This window comes from Pseudophryne corroboree, chromosome 4 (genome assembly GCF_028390025.1).
Source record: "Pseudophryne corroboree isolate aPseCor3 chromosome 4, aPseCor3.hap2, whole genome shotgun sequence".
NCBI lineage: Eukaryota > Metazoa > Chordata > Amphibia > Anura > Myobatrachidae > Pseudophryne > Pseudophryne corroboree.
The window spans coordinates 606,080,492-606,097,163 of NC_086447.1; the positions used below are offsets into that span (position 1 = coordinate 606,080,492).

The following is a 16,672-nucleotide window of genomic DNA, read 5'->3' on the forward strand; positions in this document are numbered from 1 at the left end:
TTCTTTTATGGCTTCCACCATAAAATTTGCAGAGTCCTGTATATGCTGCAGGAGTAACACAATCTCCCCCTACATAAGGAATCCAAACCTTCAATAAAGGTAATCCGATCATTCAGCAATGGCTTTAGTAATCCACGCACATGCTATAGTGGGTCTCTGAGCCAGCACAGCAGCTGTGTACAAGGATTTGAGTGTAGTCTCAATCTTACCATGAGCTGTGTCTTTCAGGGAGGCTGCACTAGGTACGGGTAACACAATCTTCCGTGACAACCTGGACACAGATGCATCCACTATTGGTGGACTTTCCCATTTTTTCCTATCTTCAGGAGAAAAAGGAAAAGATGCGAGTAACCTTTTTGAGATTTGAATTTTCCTATCAGGACTAATCTACGGTTCTTCAAAACTGGGTATTCAATTCCTTGGACACAGGAAAAGTGGTTGAGGATTTCTTTTTTACATTAAAATAAGATTCCTCACACTCCTCTGTCAGCTTATCAGGAATTTGTAGCACATCTCTGATAGCTTCTATAAGAGCCTGTATTCCCTGTGACAGAGCAGCGTCCCCTCCTTCTGAACCCACCTCCTCCATGTCTGACCCCTCAGCGCCAGAGTCAGACTGCAGGATATGGACCAGAGTACGTTTTTGTGGACAAATGGTTTTTGTGGACAAAGGTACTGAGACGCTCGTTTGGGGACAGAGTCTCTGTTCATAATCTCATCCACAGACTGTCTTAAGTACTGCATCTCTTGCTCATTGCGGGACAATTTATTAGAGCTATTAGAAATCATTCCTTTGAGGCAATCTAGCCACACTGGTTCAGCCCCGCTAGCCTGAGAAGGTGCACTACACTGAGTACATTGTAGTGAGCTCCCTGGGGAAGAGGAACACCCTGCCATACATGAAACACACTATTTGCCTGACATATTGTAAGTGTGACAGCACACACACAGGAAAGGTTAAAGACAATTAACCCACAAAGAGCCCTTCCAGGAAGACACAGAGGTATTTGGAGCAAGCACACCGCGCCCTTATTGCTAAAGTCAAGCTTAGACGGGTCGCAGACTAAGTACCCAGATTGGGGACTTAGGACACTAGTAATCGTTCCCCCCTTGCTATGACCCCCTGGTACCGCTGAGGTAATCAGTCACACAGGAAGAGCTGCGCGTCCCTGTCAGTCAGCGTCTGTGTCCACTGCAGAGGGAAAATGGCGCTGGTGAGCTGCTGGATCCACTCATACTGAAGCCCCGCCCCTTCAATGGAGAGCGGTCTGCCCGCTTTTTTTATACTGGCTGAGGTAAAATGTGCTTAAAATGGAGACAGAACCGTTTTAAGGCTGTGTTTGCCAGTGTGGGTACAGTGTACTGAGACGCAGTTGTGTACTGAGTCTGGAGACGCAATCCGCCCCGGTGAAAGCCATGCGTCTCCGTATCCTCATGCCGCCATAATGGCCGGCGACCCGCTAATCGGGACGCCGGCTTAGTACTCACCACTATTCTTTCTTCTGGCTTTGTTAGGGGTGGCGGCGTGCTGCGGGAATGTACGCTCGCCGTGGTGGGGCTTGCGAATAGTTCCCTCAGGAGTTAGTGTCCTGTCAGCGAGGACCGGGACCATTAACCCTTCAAGAGGTTGCCCCATAACCCCCCCCCGCAAAGACAACCCCCACAAAGCCTATCCTGAGTGCCAGTGGGAAAAAAACAACTTCCTCACAGGCTGCACATATAGCAGATGACTTGTAAAAAGAAACAGGTTTCTTCCTAGGTCCTGCTGATGCAGAAGGTACACTGCAAAAATAAAGAAAGCAAATTTACTACCATCTAAAAACGCATATCATAACCACAAATCCCTTAGTACGGATTTATCTCGGCTGGTCATTTTCTGGTTCATGGGGGAGGAGGGCTCTCCATCCATTACAGTAGCTTTGAAGCAAGCAGCTGGTGTATTAACACCACATTATCTCTGGCAGCATACGCTTTCCGTTGTGCGGCACCATCTCTAAATAGGTCCCGGGGACTGCACATGCAAAACCAGACCCGCACATCCTCCTGAGAAAACTGGCGTACATTGTAGACCCGATGACGTGCAAACCCTAGAAGCACCGCTTGCAGGGATCTCCAGACAATGCAACCTGTCTGGCTGAACCTCAGCGGTAATGAGCATAATTGCCAAAGAGGCCACACCCCCAGTAATAAACTGTGCATCATCTCCACCCCCCACGGAGCCACGCCGTCACAGGCAACGGTTTCAGAGAAATGCATCGCCGGGCAATACACGAGGAAAGCCCTGAGGGGAAAAATAGACCACCCCCGTTTAGCCTAAACTGAACTAGGAGACAGGAGAAAAAAAGACAGAGGGGAAAAGCAGGAGTGAGGTTATACTGTATGCCAGCAGGTGTGCGGTACCTGCAAAAACGTCCTGTATAAACTATAGGGTGAGGGATGATATCCCACGGTTATCGCTGTCATTTTCAATGTATTAGAATAATGCAAATAGCAGCTATTTTACACATTTTATGAATCCCAAATAAAAACTTTGATGGATAATAATATACTTCTGTACTGTAATCCTATATTAGTTTGTCTTTTTTTTGGGTACAGGCAGATTTCCCAATTTTCACCTATAATTAAAGTCTGTAACAAGCAAGAATAATCGTGCAAATGCTGATTATGCAATTCTCTGATTATTGCGCAATAAACGAGATTCACCATGCGAAAAGCCCTGTGGTGCGAGATTTTTGTTAAAATGTGCGACCAATTTTTTTTTGGCCAGTATTACCGATTACAGTGCAGCCCCAATCCCAGCTACCGCCTTTCTGACTATTACAGGGGATCCAGTACACTGGGATCCAGTGATCATCAAGCAGTATGGTTTGGTATAAAGACAGGATCCAACTCCTGTCACACAAAAACAAATGTGTTGGATTTTAGAAAGGCTGACTTTGCAAAAATGGGGAGATGTTTAAGTGATTCATTTGCGGACTGGTGGAACTTGGAAGGAGTGCAGGAGAGGTGGGAAAAACTGAAAAGTGCAACACTAAGAGCAACAGACCTTTGTATCAAAAGGGTTAGGAAAAGCACCAGGAAAAGGAAGCCAATGTGGTTCACAAAAGAAGTATCAACTAGTGTGAAAGCAAAAAAGATGGCTTTTAGGAAATACAAACAGACTCAAAATAATAATGACAAAGAGGTGTATCTTGACAGACGGAAGGATGCCAAGAAAGTGATCAGACGTGCAAAGGCAGAAGCTGAGGAGAAAATGGCCCAGTCGGTAGATAAAGGGGGCAAAACTTTTTTTAAGTATATAAATGAAAGGAGAAAATCAAATGGAGGAATAATAAGACTTAAGACAGAGAATGAGAATTTGGTGGAGGGAGACCAATAAATAATTATTTTTGCTCAGTATTTACTACAGAAGGAGAAGGGAAGGGGCCACAGTTATGTTGCAAGGACATTCATAAAAATAAGGTAGATGAAAGTACATTTACAGAGGAGAAGGTCCTAACTGAACTTTCAAAACTAAAAGTGGATAAATCAATGGGACCAGATGGGATACACCAAAGGACACTAATAGAGCTAAAAGATGTGCTGGTGGCACCATTAACAGAATTATTTAACCAGTCACTAAATACAGGTGCCATTCCAGAGGACTGGAAAAGAGCAAATGTAGTTCCATTGTACAAAAGTGGAAGCAAGGAAGAAGCAAGTAACTACAGACCAGTAAACCTTACATCAGTAGTAGGGAAAGTAATGGAAAAACTACTAAAAGAAAGAGTTGTGGAATATCTTAAATCAAACAACTTACAGGATCCAAAACAGCATGGATTTACTGGTGGGAGATCATGCCAAACAAATCTTATTGACTTTTTTGACTGATGAAAATAATAGATCAAGGGGGAGCTGTAGATGTAGCATATCTAGACTTTAGTAAGGCATTTGACACTGTCCCACATCGCAGACTGCTAAATAAACTTGAAAGTGTGGGGGTGGATTTAAGAATAGTTAAATGGATAAGAACCTGGTTGCAGGATAGGAAACAGACAGTTGTAGTTAATGGAGTGCAATCTATGGAGGGAAATGTTACCAGTGGAGTACCCCCAGGGATCTGTACTCGGACCAGTTCTCTTTAATATATCTTTGTTGGTGACTTTGCAAATGGTATTGAAGGGAAAGTATGCCTTTTTGCAGATGATACAAAGATATGCAACAGGGTAGACACACCAGGAGGGGTAAAACAAATGATTGATGACCTAGCTAGGCTTGAAAAATGGTCAAGAACATGGCAACTACAGTTTAATGCTAAAAAATGCAAAATCATGCACTTGGGTATCAAAAACCCAAAGGCTAAATACAGTATCAAGGGTACTATAATGGAAACTACTGAGGAGGAAAGGGATTTAGGAGTCACTATTTTAAGTGACTTAAAGGTAGGAAAGCAATGCAACAAAGCAATGAGAAAGGCAAGTCAGATGCTTGGTTGCATAGGGAGAGGAATCAGTAGCAGGAAAAGAGAAGTAATAATGCCACTGTATAGGTCATTGGTGCGGCCTCATCTGGAATACTGTGTCCAGTTCTGGAGACCATATCTCCAGAAGGATATAAATACATTAGAGAGTGTACAAAGAAGGGCAACTAAAATGGTGCATGGCCTACATCACAAAACTTACCCGGAAAGGCTAAAAGATCTTAACATGTATAGTATGGAGGAGAGAAGGGAAAGGGGAGACATGATAGAAACTTTCAAATATACCAAAGGTTTTAACAAAGTTCAGGAGGGAAACATTTTTCAAAGGAAGAGAGGTATTAGAACTTGAGGACATACACTGAAACTGTAGGGAGGCAGGTTCAGGGGAAATTTAAGGAAAAATTATTTCACAGAAAGGGTAGTGGTTAAGTGGAATAGCCTCCCATCAGAGGTGGTAGAGGCTAAGTCTGTGGAGCAGTTTAAACATGCTTGGGATAGGCATGTGAATATCCTTACAAAGAATTAAGGTTCAAAGAGGGTTGCGATTACCTAAAGGATAAAAAAAATGGGCAGACTATATAGGCCAAGTGGTTCTTATCTGCTGTCAAATTCTATGTTTCTATGTTACAGTGGGCAGGCGGAGCTCACAGCTGCCTAATCATTGTCTCTCCCTAACAATCCGTGCATATCCAGCGGAGCACTGCAAAGTTGGCGAGTTTGGGCTATAAAACCGATTAGACCAATACAAAGATGTATATAAGCTATACATATCTTCTTTGTATTATTCTAATCATTTTATCGTCAAAACTCTGGTGTATACTGGAGTATGACAGCTGAAGTTCTGCCTCCCCTGCCTGCTCATCAGTGGTGGAACACAAAAATACATGAATGGTTAAAGGACTTGTTTTCTTCAACTTTACGTGGTTTATTAACATACTGTAGGTGCTAATGTGCATGGAAGAATTAACCCATAGCAACACATTTGCTTTCATTAGTTTAGAAGGTGAAATTTCTGATTGGTTACTACACATTTGTTTTAAACAAACATACAGTATTTGCTAAGCCAACATAAGTGGAAGCCTTTACTTCTTCTGACTAGTACAGAAATGACAGTATTTGTTGCTCACCTGGAAAATGAGGTATTTTCACACCATCTAATTTGTAGGAAACACCTACTTTAATTTCTGAAAATACATCCAAAATATCAAGTTTTGTAAGAGCCAGTCTATAAAAAAAAAAAAAAAAATTATTTAGCAGCACATTACTACTAAACTATTTCACATGTATGTCTGAAACAGACTACCACAAAATGGCACATTTTAAGGATCATAAACCCTGTATACTAACTCACGCTGTAAATCCATTGATCATGTGTGCATATCTAAGCAAAACTAGATCCAACCACCCACATCTCCTCTTCCTTCCGGTTGTAACGCCAAACTCATGGCCACGTGTCTGTAGAATATTTCCAATGTCCTAGAAGGAAAAAAAATAAAAATTATTAAATTAGTAATGCAAATAATATTGAATGCCATATAGAGTTGCAAGTCTTTTGAAGTAAAAAGGTCAAGTTCACATAAAATAAGATGACAAAATAAATGAAATATAGAACGGTGTTCATTAAAACTACAATCCAGAGCAAAAGTGAAGCTAAGCCATTAGAACACGTGACCATTATTATTATTTTTTAAACTGTTGTCTGCCACCAACTCAAACGAATACATAGGTTTTACTAATATCTTGTAAAGGTATTGCACATGTGCATTTTAAGTGTCGATCAACATACAGTATGGTCTGTATTTAAATATACTACAGGTTGAGTCTCCAATAGCCATAATGCTTGTATATCATATTTTTCTGTATTTTGGAATATTTGCATACCATAATGAAATCTTGGTGATGGGAGTCTTAAGGTGGGTACACACTAGGTGATGCGCTCGATGAGCGACGTCGCCTCGTGCTTCCCCTCCTGGGCCTTGCCGCCTGATGGCAGGCATACACACTCCCTATATCACTAATGATTTTGCACAGTGACGTCATACCGTGGCCGGAGCGTGAAGTTTAGGACGAGGAGTCCAAATTGAGCTGATTCACGGCCGAATCAGAGGGTAGGGTCGTTAACACACTTAGCGATAAAGTAAACGTCACGCAGGAAGGGTCAAAATGAGCAACGCCGTTTACTTCATCACTACTTATGTACACACCTTAAAACAGAGAACGCATCAACATTTCATAAACACAGTCTGAAAGTAATTTTAAACAATATTTTGAATAATTGTGCGCATTAAACAAAGTTTGTGTGCATTAAACCATTAGTCGTGGTCATAAAATTCAGTATTATTTATTCAGATAAGCTCTCTACATCTTGTTTTTTTTGGCACGGGACTTCACATACAAACATTTAGAGTGTGTCACATTGGTGAAAAATTTAATTGAGTCACATTTCTATATATACACACACACACACATACATATTCTATTTATATGAAGAAGAAAAAAGAAAAAAGTGGGGTACCTTAATACGCGGATATTGTGTATGTGGTGAACCCAACCACAATGGTAGATGTTTCAATTATATTACAAATATAATGTATTTGGGCAGCTTTCCCCAAAAAGGAGACCCCTTGCCAATATGGGCCTGAAGGATTGATATAGAAATGTTTTTTTGGGAGGCGCTCTCATTCAATGGATACTTTTACCAACCATTTGAACAGAGGATGAACAATTATGATTTAATTTACAAATACACCCAATGTAACTACAAACACACCCGATGTAACTACAAACACACCCAATGTAACTTTTTATTAAAAATTAGAATAAAATTCATTATCATTCTCGAAACAGATGTCAATAATTGGAGGGTTTGCAAGCCCTATTCACTTTCTGTTAATATAATAAAATGTTTCAACCAACGCGTTTCGTCTATGGCGACTTCTTCAGGGGTGTTAAATCTCAGAAAATCGTGTTTTCATCTCTCGGTGATAGGAACAATTTTCATTTTCAGACAAGAATTTGGTAAAGTTTTTGCATCATTTCTAAGAACAGGTTATTGTGCTGAATATAGAAGATGGTCTCACATGAACTAATAATAGGCAATTTAAATTTCGTGAGCCTTTATCCAAATAGTTTGTGGCCAATAACTTTACAAGCACTCAACCCTTGGATTCAGTAATCGTAAAGGAAGAAAACACTATGAGGTGTATGCAATTTGCTCCGGTAATCTCAGAGCTATTTATTTTGCCCCCCTGCCTATTCAATTATGGTCTGTTTTTGAGGCATTGTCGCCAATGCCTTTTCACTTTTTTTTTTTTTTTATAACTCTTACGTTCTAGAGGATGTTGGGGTTCCATTTAGTACCATGGGGTATAGAAGGGTCCTTTGGGAGCCACTGGCATTTTAAGAGTTTAATAGTGTGGGCTGGCTCCTCCCTCTATGCCCCTACTACCAGACTCCGTTTAGAAAATGTGCCCGGAGGAGCTCCTAGGAGTTTTCTTAGTTTTATTGTTATGTAGAGAGTTTGTTATTTTACAGGCAGGCTGCTGGCAACAGCCTCCCTGCTTCGTTGGACTTAGGGGGGGGAGGGGTGGGAGTAGGTTCCATCCCTTGAGGTTAATGTCCCCCATCTCCACTGACAGGACACTGAGCTCCTGTGGGTGATGATTGTTATCCGCCCGAGGCAACCGCTCATTCCCGCAGCATGCCGCCACCCCCTAACAGAGCCAGAAGAAAGAAGAGTGGTGAATCTGACGCCAGAGTCACGGTAAGTGGGTCCCTGGCGGGAATGGCGGCACAAGGGTGGGAGCGCAGCTCTGACAGGCTGCGCTCCGGAAGGCTCAGCGGCACACTGTGTACGACGCTGTAAGGGGGCGTCCTGGGCCAGCGCGATACCCTACACTGGTCAAACATAGCTTTTAAGGCCTAACCCACTGTTTGCTGCAAAAATTACCTCAGGCCAGTATAATCTCTAAGTGTGGGAAGATGCGCCATTACAGGGGGCAGAGCTTCTCCTCAGAACGGATCCAGCACTAACCAGCGCCATTTTGTACCTCCAGACACACGCTGACAAGGAACGCTGTCCTCCACATAACTACACTGAGGTAAAAGGTGTTATAAACTGATGTACTGGCTACCCTGTTAAGGTTACGATAGTCAGCTGGGTTTTTAGCTTTAAAAAAGCCTATAAGGGCGCGCTGTGGCTGGCTTCTTATGCTCTGTGACTCTCTGAAGATATTCGGGGGGGGGGGGGGGGGGGGGGGTAACTGTGTTGACATTTTCCAGTGTATGTGTAATCCACTTTACCATGTTTAAGGGACTTTGTCCTGTACTGCGGAATGTATTTCTTCTCCTGGGGAGTCTCAAACTGTACATATCTCAGGCTTCGCTGGCAGATCCCCCTGGGGTGGCCTCCATAAGGTGTACTTTAAGAATATATCGCTTCCAATATATCCCATACTGGGTAGAAGCTGCGGTTTTAAAAAAAGTGGGGTTTCAAATCCCACTGCTGTGCCTCTCACCCCATCTCCGTAACCTAGAATGCGTACACTTGCCCATATAATGCATATATATGAGGGGTCCAACATATGTTTGAGGCTAATAGGGGTGAAGAATGTTATTATATGTATATACTGAATGCCTTCCCAATGTGTAGGGCGTTGAACTCCTTATTTGGGAAAACCTGAGTACACCCAGAGTTATTATCCACATCCATATAGGCGTGTCTAAATTGTCAAATATGGCTGTCTTACCTGTCCCTGGTACATGTAAAAGGTTGGTTACCCAAGGGTACTCAGGCGCTTTAGGTATGGGATATTCCACCAAGCAGCGGCCTCTAAAAAAAAGGGGGAAGTCACTCCCACAGAAAATTGTAAGGTGTACAGGGACCCACACCAGGAATACACTAGCGGAAGACCGGACCATCCCCTTACATTGTCCAGATCATCAACTACACTCCGAGGATCCATAAATAGCAAGTTGTACCAAGGAACTACATCAACCGTATTGCATGAGGAGCTCACCATCAAAAATCATGGAGCACACAATCCTCTAATGGTAATTTGCCATCCTATTGGACATTGCTTACCTTCTGAGACTTTGTTTATGCTGGACCTATATACTACAGGGGAATAAATCTGGAACGGACTCCCTCACACTATATCTTCATCAATTCCTGGCTGTTTGGGTAACCCCAAAAATTTCTTTATGAATTACACATTTTTAAATTCTAATTATTGATATGCATGCATTTTCTGGTGTATCCATTTTTTAAAGTTGAAGTATATAATACTAATTATTTTATAATAAATTGTGATATTATTAGATATATTATTACTGTGGTCACATTTATCGAATATAGCGCAGCCTGTCCCTGGTACAACCTCCATAAAGCCTGATCACCTATTGAGACTAATCTCTAATACTGTGCACTGCTGCAGGTGTGACTCGTAGACCCACCTTTGTGTACATCTCTGGGGCTATTGTAACATGGTACGGCTCCTTACTTGATGATTTAGATTCTACAGTATGTGTAGAAGTGACTTGTATTTGTTTCTATGTCACATGCAGGATTCTACAGGCTTCACGGCTAGACGCCATGAAGGAGATTGACCTGCATAACGCAGGGACGACTTGCTCAGGCAGTTTCGACACGCAGGGGACGGTGGCTACATCAATGGACTGCAGATACAGAATCTGAGTAAGGTATGACAGGTCCGCCCTTCACAAGTAAAACCCTGTTGGGATGCACGGGATACGCGATTATCCATGTCAACTGCGGGTAAGTCGGTATTTCTTCCTTCCGCAGCTGCACAGACCAGAAAATTATATCCTACACCTACACTGCAATTCCTTCAAACAGGATTCCACATATTCCTCCACTTCCTTTAGAGGACGTTGGGGAAATCCAGAAACCTGCGCCGCCAGGTTCCCAGGGACGGATTTCAAACTCTGCCTTTTTCAAACCCTTCGGTTTGTCGGTGGACCTCACTGCCTGGGGATCAGGCAGGCATACTTGCCTACCTGACCCTCTCCATGAGGGAGAAAATGCTCTGTTCCTGGACTTTCCTGGTAATGTATGATTGGCATCACCTGTGGTGAAACACCTTTCTTATCAATTAACTAGCTCACCACAGGTGATGGCAATCATACATTACCAGGAGAGTCCAGGAACAGAGCATTTTCTCCCTCATGGAGAGGGTCAGGTAGGCAAGTATGGGCAGGTGGGAGCGAGACTAAAGAGATTCAGTAACACATCTGGGCGATATCCTGCCTAGACCCCTGGAAACAGTTGGGTTGCCCAGGGGTGCAGACTAGAATTTCTAGTATTCCCGCCTCACAGATTATTCAAATCAGGCTTACTAGCTTCTCAGGCAGAAAGTGCACTACTGCTGGAAGCTATCATAACATTTGTCAAACTAATGTCATTATTCCAGTTCCACCTCTTTAAGGTAACAGGGGTTACTATTCAAACCTGGGGTCATTGATTCCCTACTGGTGGGTGTTCAATTCAGGATGGAGTCTGGGAGTGGTGATCTCTGCTCGAGATGTAGGGGAATTCCTGGTAACCCCGTGATATCAGGGGTGCGTACTTCACATTCCAATCTGGCCGCCTCTCTAGACCTATCTAAGGTTACACTACAACTATGGGGGTAATTCCAAGTTGATCGCAGCAGGAAATTTTTTTAGCAGTTGGGCAAAACCATGTGCACTGCAGGGGAGGCAGATTTAACATGTGCAGAGAGAGTTAGATTTGGGTGTGGTGTGTTCAATCTGCAATCTAATTTGCAGTGTAAAAATAAAGCAGCCAGTATTTACCCTGCACAGAAACAAAATAACCCACCCAAATCTAACTCTCTCTGCACATGTTATATCTGCCTCCCCTGCAGTGCACACGGTTTTGCCCAACTGCTATCAAAATTCCTGCTGCGATCAGCTTGGAATTACCCCCTATGTCACTTCCAGTTCCAAACACTGAACTTTGCTTCCATGCAACACCGGGGGTGTTCATCAGGGCCATGGCAGCCTTTATACTCCCGCTCCACAAACCAGGAGTGGACATAATTCCATATCTGGGTGACCTTAACATCCTCCAGGGAGAGGTTGTTACGGAGTGTTGCTCTCTCAAATCAACTTTCCCGGGATCTCAGGTGAATCTTGAAGCTTACAATTTTGCATTTGAAGCCGATAAGGTGGCGTTTCTTCCTGGGGATGATTCTCAACACGTAAGTGCAGAGGGTGTTTCTACCGGTGAAGAGAGCGCTAGTGGTCCAATCAATGGTCCAGGATGTCCTGATGCCAGCCCAGGTATCGGTTCATCAGTGCTTCGCCTTCAGGGGAAGATGGTTGCCTACTAAGAGGCTCGACAGTACGGAAGATTCCTTGCACGGTCTTTCCCACTGGATCTCCTGGTCTTATGGTCAGGATCTCATCTTCACATGCACCAGCAGATACGCCTGTTGCCGAAAGCCAGAATATCACTTCTCTGGTGGCTGCAAACTCACCTACTCGAAGGCCGCAGGTTCGGGATTCAGAATTGTATTCATCTAACCACAGATGAGAGTCTCAGAGGTTGGGAAGCAGTCGCTCAGGGGGAAAACTTCCAAGGAAAACTTCCAGTTCAGGTATCTCTCTTTCCAATAAACATTCTGGATCTGAAGGCCGTGCACAACGACCTTCTACAAGCGGCATATATTCTGCGAGATCAAGCCATTCAGGTGGACAACGTCACAGCGGTGTCCTACATAAACAGGACAGGCGGAACGAAGAGCAGGGCTGAGAGGCGACAATAATCCTCCTCTGGGCAGAGAAGCATGCGCGGGCACTGTCAGCAATCTTCATTCCGGGAGTGGACAACTGGGAAGCATACTTCCTCAGCAGACACGATCTTCTTCCAGGAGAATGGGGCCTCCACCCGGAGATTTTCGCAGAGGTAACAAGCCGATGGGGTGTACCTCAGATAAACATGATAGCCTCTCGCCTCAACGAGAAGCTTCAGAGGTACTGTTCCAAGTCATGAGACCCAAAAGCAGTGGCAGTGGATGCCCTGGCAACTCCGGGGGTGTTCCAGTCAGTGTATGTGTTGCCTTCACTTCCACTCATCCCATGGATTCTCAAGCTAATAAAAAGAACAAGAGTTCAGGCGATACTCATTGCTCCGGACTGGCCAAGAAGTGCTTGGTACGCGGATCTTCTAGAGTTACTGCTGGAAGATCCGAGGCATCTTCCTCTTTGCGAGGACCTTCTGCAACAGGGGCCGTTCGCTTATCAAGACTTACCACGGCTACGTTTGACAGCATGGAGGTTGAACGCCAGATCTTAGCTCGGTAGGGCATTCCGAACAAAGTCATTCCTACCCTGATACAGGCTAGGAAGGGGGTAGCGTCTAAACATTACCATCGCACTTGGAAAAAGTACGTGTCTTGGTGTGAATCCAAGAAGTTTCCTATGGTGTAGTTTCAACTAGGACGGTTTCTCCTCTTTCTGCAAGCAGGTGTGGTTGTGGGCCTACGCTTGGGCTCCATAAAAGGTTGACTTCGGCCTTGTCCATTTTCTTCCAGAAACAATTGCCTGCTCTCCCGAGGTTCAGTCTTTCTTGATACGGCACCTTGGGATCTTTATATGGTGCTGCAGTTCCTGTAGTCGGATTGGTTTGAGCCTCTACAGGAGATGAACGTCAAGTTACTAACTTGGAAGGTGGTCACACTGTTGGCATCTGCTTGACGGGTGTTGAAATTGGGGGCATTGTCATCCAAGAGCCCCTACTTGTTTTTCCATGTAGATGGAGCTGAGCTCAGAACGAGTCAGCAATTTCTTCCAAAGGTTGAGTCGGTTTTTCATATCGCCAACCTATTGTGGTGCCAGTGGCTACTGACTCCTCAGTTAACTCACTGTCTTTGGATGTTGCGAGGGCTTTGAAAGTTTCTGTGAAAAGGACTTCTCGTCACAGGTAGTCGGACACTCTGTTTGTCCTTTATGATCCCAACACGGTTGGGTGTCCTGCTTCTAAGCAGACGTTTGCTCGCTGGATTGAGTTTACTATCCACCATGCTTATTCTACGACAGGCCTGCCAGGTCCAAGATCTGTTAAGGTCCACTCTACTCGTACAGTGGGTTGCTCCTGGGCAGCTGCCCGGGGTGTCTCTGCTTTACAGCTCTGCCGATCAGCTGCTTGCTCGGGGTCAAACACGTTTGCTGAAGTGCTACAAGTTCGATACTTTGGCATCTGAGGACCTAAAGTTTGGTCACTCCATTCTGCAGGATCCTCAGCACTCTCCCTCCTGTACTGGGAGCTTTGGTACATCTCCATGGTACTAAATGGAACCCCAGAATCCTCTAGGACGTAAGAGAAAATAGGATTTTAATTACCTATCGGTAAATCCTTTAGTCGTAGTCCGTACAGGATGCTGGGCGCCCGCCCAGTGCTTCAGTTTCTGCGTTGCTACTTGGTTAAAGTATTGGTTCAGCTGTTGCTGTTCCTCTTTCATTCATGGTTAGCATGGTTTCTTCAGGTTACTTGCTGATTGGCATGGTTGCTTCCCGTTTCTTCCAGATAACATGTTTTTTTAGTGTTGCATGATGGTTGGCATGATTTTTTCATGTTTCATCCTGGTTGGCATAATTTCTTCATGTTGCCTGCTTGTTAGAATGGTTTCTTAATTTTACCTGCTGGTTGACATGGTTTCATCATGTTTCATGCGGGTTTTGCATGATTTCTTCATGGTGCATACTGGTTAGCATGTTTTTTTCAATTCGGTGTGGGCTGGTGTGAATCTCACCACTATCTGTATTTCTTTCTCTCGAAGTAAGTCTGTCTCCTCGGGCACAGTTTTTAGACTGAGTCTGGTAGGAGGGGCATAGAAGGAGGAGCTTAAAGTACCAGTGGATCCCAAAGGACACATCTATACCCCATTATACTAAATGGAACTCCAGCATCCTTTACGGACTACGAGAAAAGGATTTACCAGTAGGTAATTAAAATACTATTTTTTTTTTGATTGAAAAGGCATCGCCCTAAAAAATAGGATTTCAATACCTACCGGTAAATCCTTTTCTCGTAGTCCATAAGGGATATTGGGGAGAGATTAGTACGGTGGGGTATAGACGGGTCCAAAGGAGCCAGTGCACTTTAAATTTCTTCAACTGGGTGTGCTGGCTCCTCCCCTCTATGCCCCCTTCCACAAGCCGTATAGGTAAACAGTGCCCGAAGGAGAAATTACATACTTGAGAGAAGGAACATAAGTGTGGTGAGATGTACACACCAGCACACCATAATATAACCGGGCCAGCAACAGGTAACACATAACAGAGAACCTCCAGAAAGTCACCGCACAGAGGCGGGCACCCAATATCCCTTATGAACTACGAGAAAAGGATTTACAGGTAGGTATTAAAATCCTATTTTCTCTAGCATCCATAAGGGATATTGGGGACAGATTAGTACGATGGGGATGTCCCAAAGCTTCCAGAACGGGCGGGAACATGCGGAGACATCTGCAGCACCGCCTCCTCAAACTGGGTATCTTCTTTGGCCAGGGTATCAAACTTGTAGAACTTCACAAAGGTGTTCTTCCCCGACCAAGTAGCAGCTCGATCTAGTAGAGTGGGCCCTTAGAGACTTAGGAACCGGCAAGGATGCAGACCCATAGGCCTGTTGGATAGTAAGCGGAATCAAACGAGCAATTGACTGCTTTGAAGCAGGGCAACCCTTTTTTTGCGCATCAACAAGGAATACGTCCTTCTGATCCGAGCCGTCCTCTTGACATAGATCTTCAAGGCTCGCACCGCATCTAATGCCTCCGGAGGGGCAGAAGAGCCAGAACTGGCCGGAATCACAAGAGGTTGATTCAAGTGAAACGCGGAGACCGCCTACGGCAGGAACCTCTGCCTAGTCCTGAGCTCCGCTCTGTCCTCGTAAAAGACTAAAGTATGGACTTTTACACGATAAGTCCCCCAATTCTGAGACACGTCTAGCAGAAACCAGTAACATCACCACCTTCCACGTGAGGTATTTGTCTTCTACTGTCAGAGGTTCAAACCAGGAGGACTGTAGAAAGCGAACCACCACATCCAAATTCCAATGCGCCGTAGGCGGCACAAACAGAGGTTGTATGTGAAGCACCTCATGCAAGAACGTCTGAACTTCTGGCAGGATAGCCATCTTCTTCTGAAAGAAGATGGAAAAAGAGCTGAAATCTGGACCTTAATGGATCCAAGACGTAAGCCTTTATCCACTCCAGACTGTAGGGAATCTTCCCAAGTGGAATTCTGCAGAAGGATATGTGCATTCCTCGTACCAAGAGACATATCTCCGCCAGATATGATAGTGTTTTGATGTCACAGGTTTTCTGGCTTACACCATAGTGGCAATGACCTTTTTGGAAAGCCCTTTGGGAGCTAGGATGTTCCGCTCAACTTCCATGCCGTCAAACGAAGCCGCGTAACTCCGGGTAGATGAACGGTCCTTGCTGAAGATCCCTTCTTAGTGGCAGAGGCCAAGGGTCTTCTATGGACACGTCCAGAAGAGCCGCGTACAACTCTCTCCGGAGCCAAACCGGTGCAATCAAGATTGCATGTACTCCGTGATGTCTGATACGCTTGAGCACCGTTTGGGATCAACGGAATCGGAGGAAATAGATAGAACAGCTGGTAAGGCCAAGGCGATGTCAGCGCATCCACCGTGCTTGCCGGAGGGTCTCTGGGTTCGCAAGCAGTAGCAGTGAAGCTTCTTGTTGAAACGAGACGCCATCATGTCAATCTGTGGGCATCCCCACCTGTCGACAATCTGTTGGAACACCTTAGGGTGTAATCCCCACTCCCCTGGGTGGAGATCGTGGCGACTCAGGAAGTCAGCTTCCCAGCTGTCCACTCCCGAAATGAAAATTGCGGACAGTGCTCTTGCATTTCTTTCCGCCCAGAGAAGTATTTTGGACACTTCTCGCATGCAGGCCTTGATTTTTGTCCCTCCTTGTCGACTGATGTACGCTACTGACGTGGCGTTGTCCGACTGAACCTGGATCGCCTAATCCCGGGGTAGAGGGGAGGTCTGAATCATAGCCTGAAGTTACAGTATGTTGATTGGAAGTAAGGCCTCTTGTGCAGACCACCTGCCCTGGAACTGCGCCCCCTGGATGACAGATCCCTATCCACTCAGACTCACATCCGTGGTGAGGAGGATCCAATCCTGAATCCCGAAGAGTCGACCCTCCAGTAGCTTGG

General features: G+C 44.7%; 1 protein-coding gene across 2 annotated transcripts in view; it reads right to left on the reverse strand.

Annotated features, from left to right (window-relative positions):
- The window catches only part of LOC134910040 (adenylosuccinate synthetase isozyme 2), a 247,055-nt gene that overhangs the window by 50,238 nt on the left and 180,145 nt on the right, over positions 1-16,672 (reverse strand). For both annotated transcript variants that reach the window (XM_063917592.1, XM_063917593.1), the window contains 2 exons: positions 5,811-5,935; positions 5,587-5,684 (listed from right to left, as the gene is read on the reverse strand). In XM_063917592.1, coding sequence (XP_063773662.1) covers positions 5,587-5,684; positions 5,811-5,935 — 223 coding nt within the window. The remainder of the gene's footprint in view (positions 1-5,586; positions 5,685-5,810; positions 5,936-16,672) is intronic.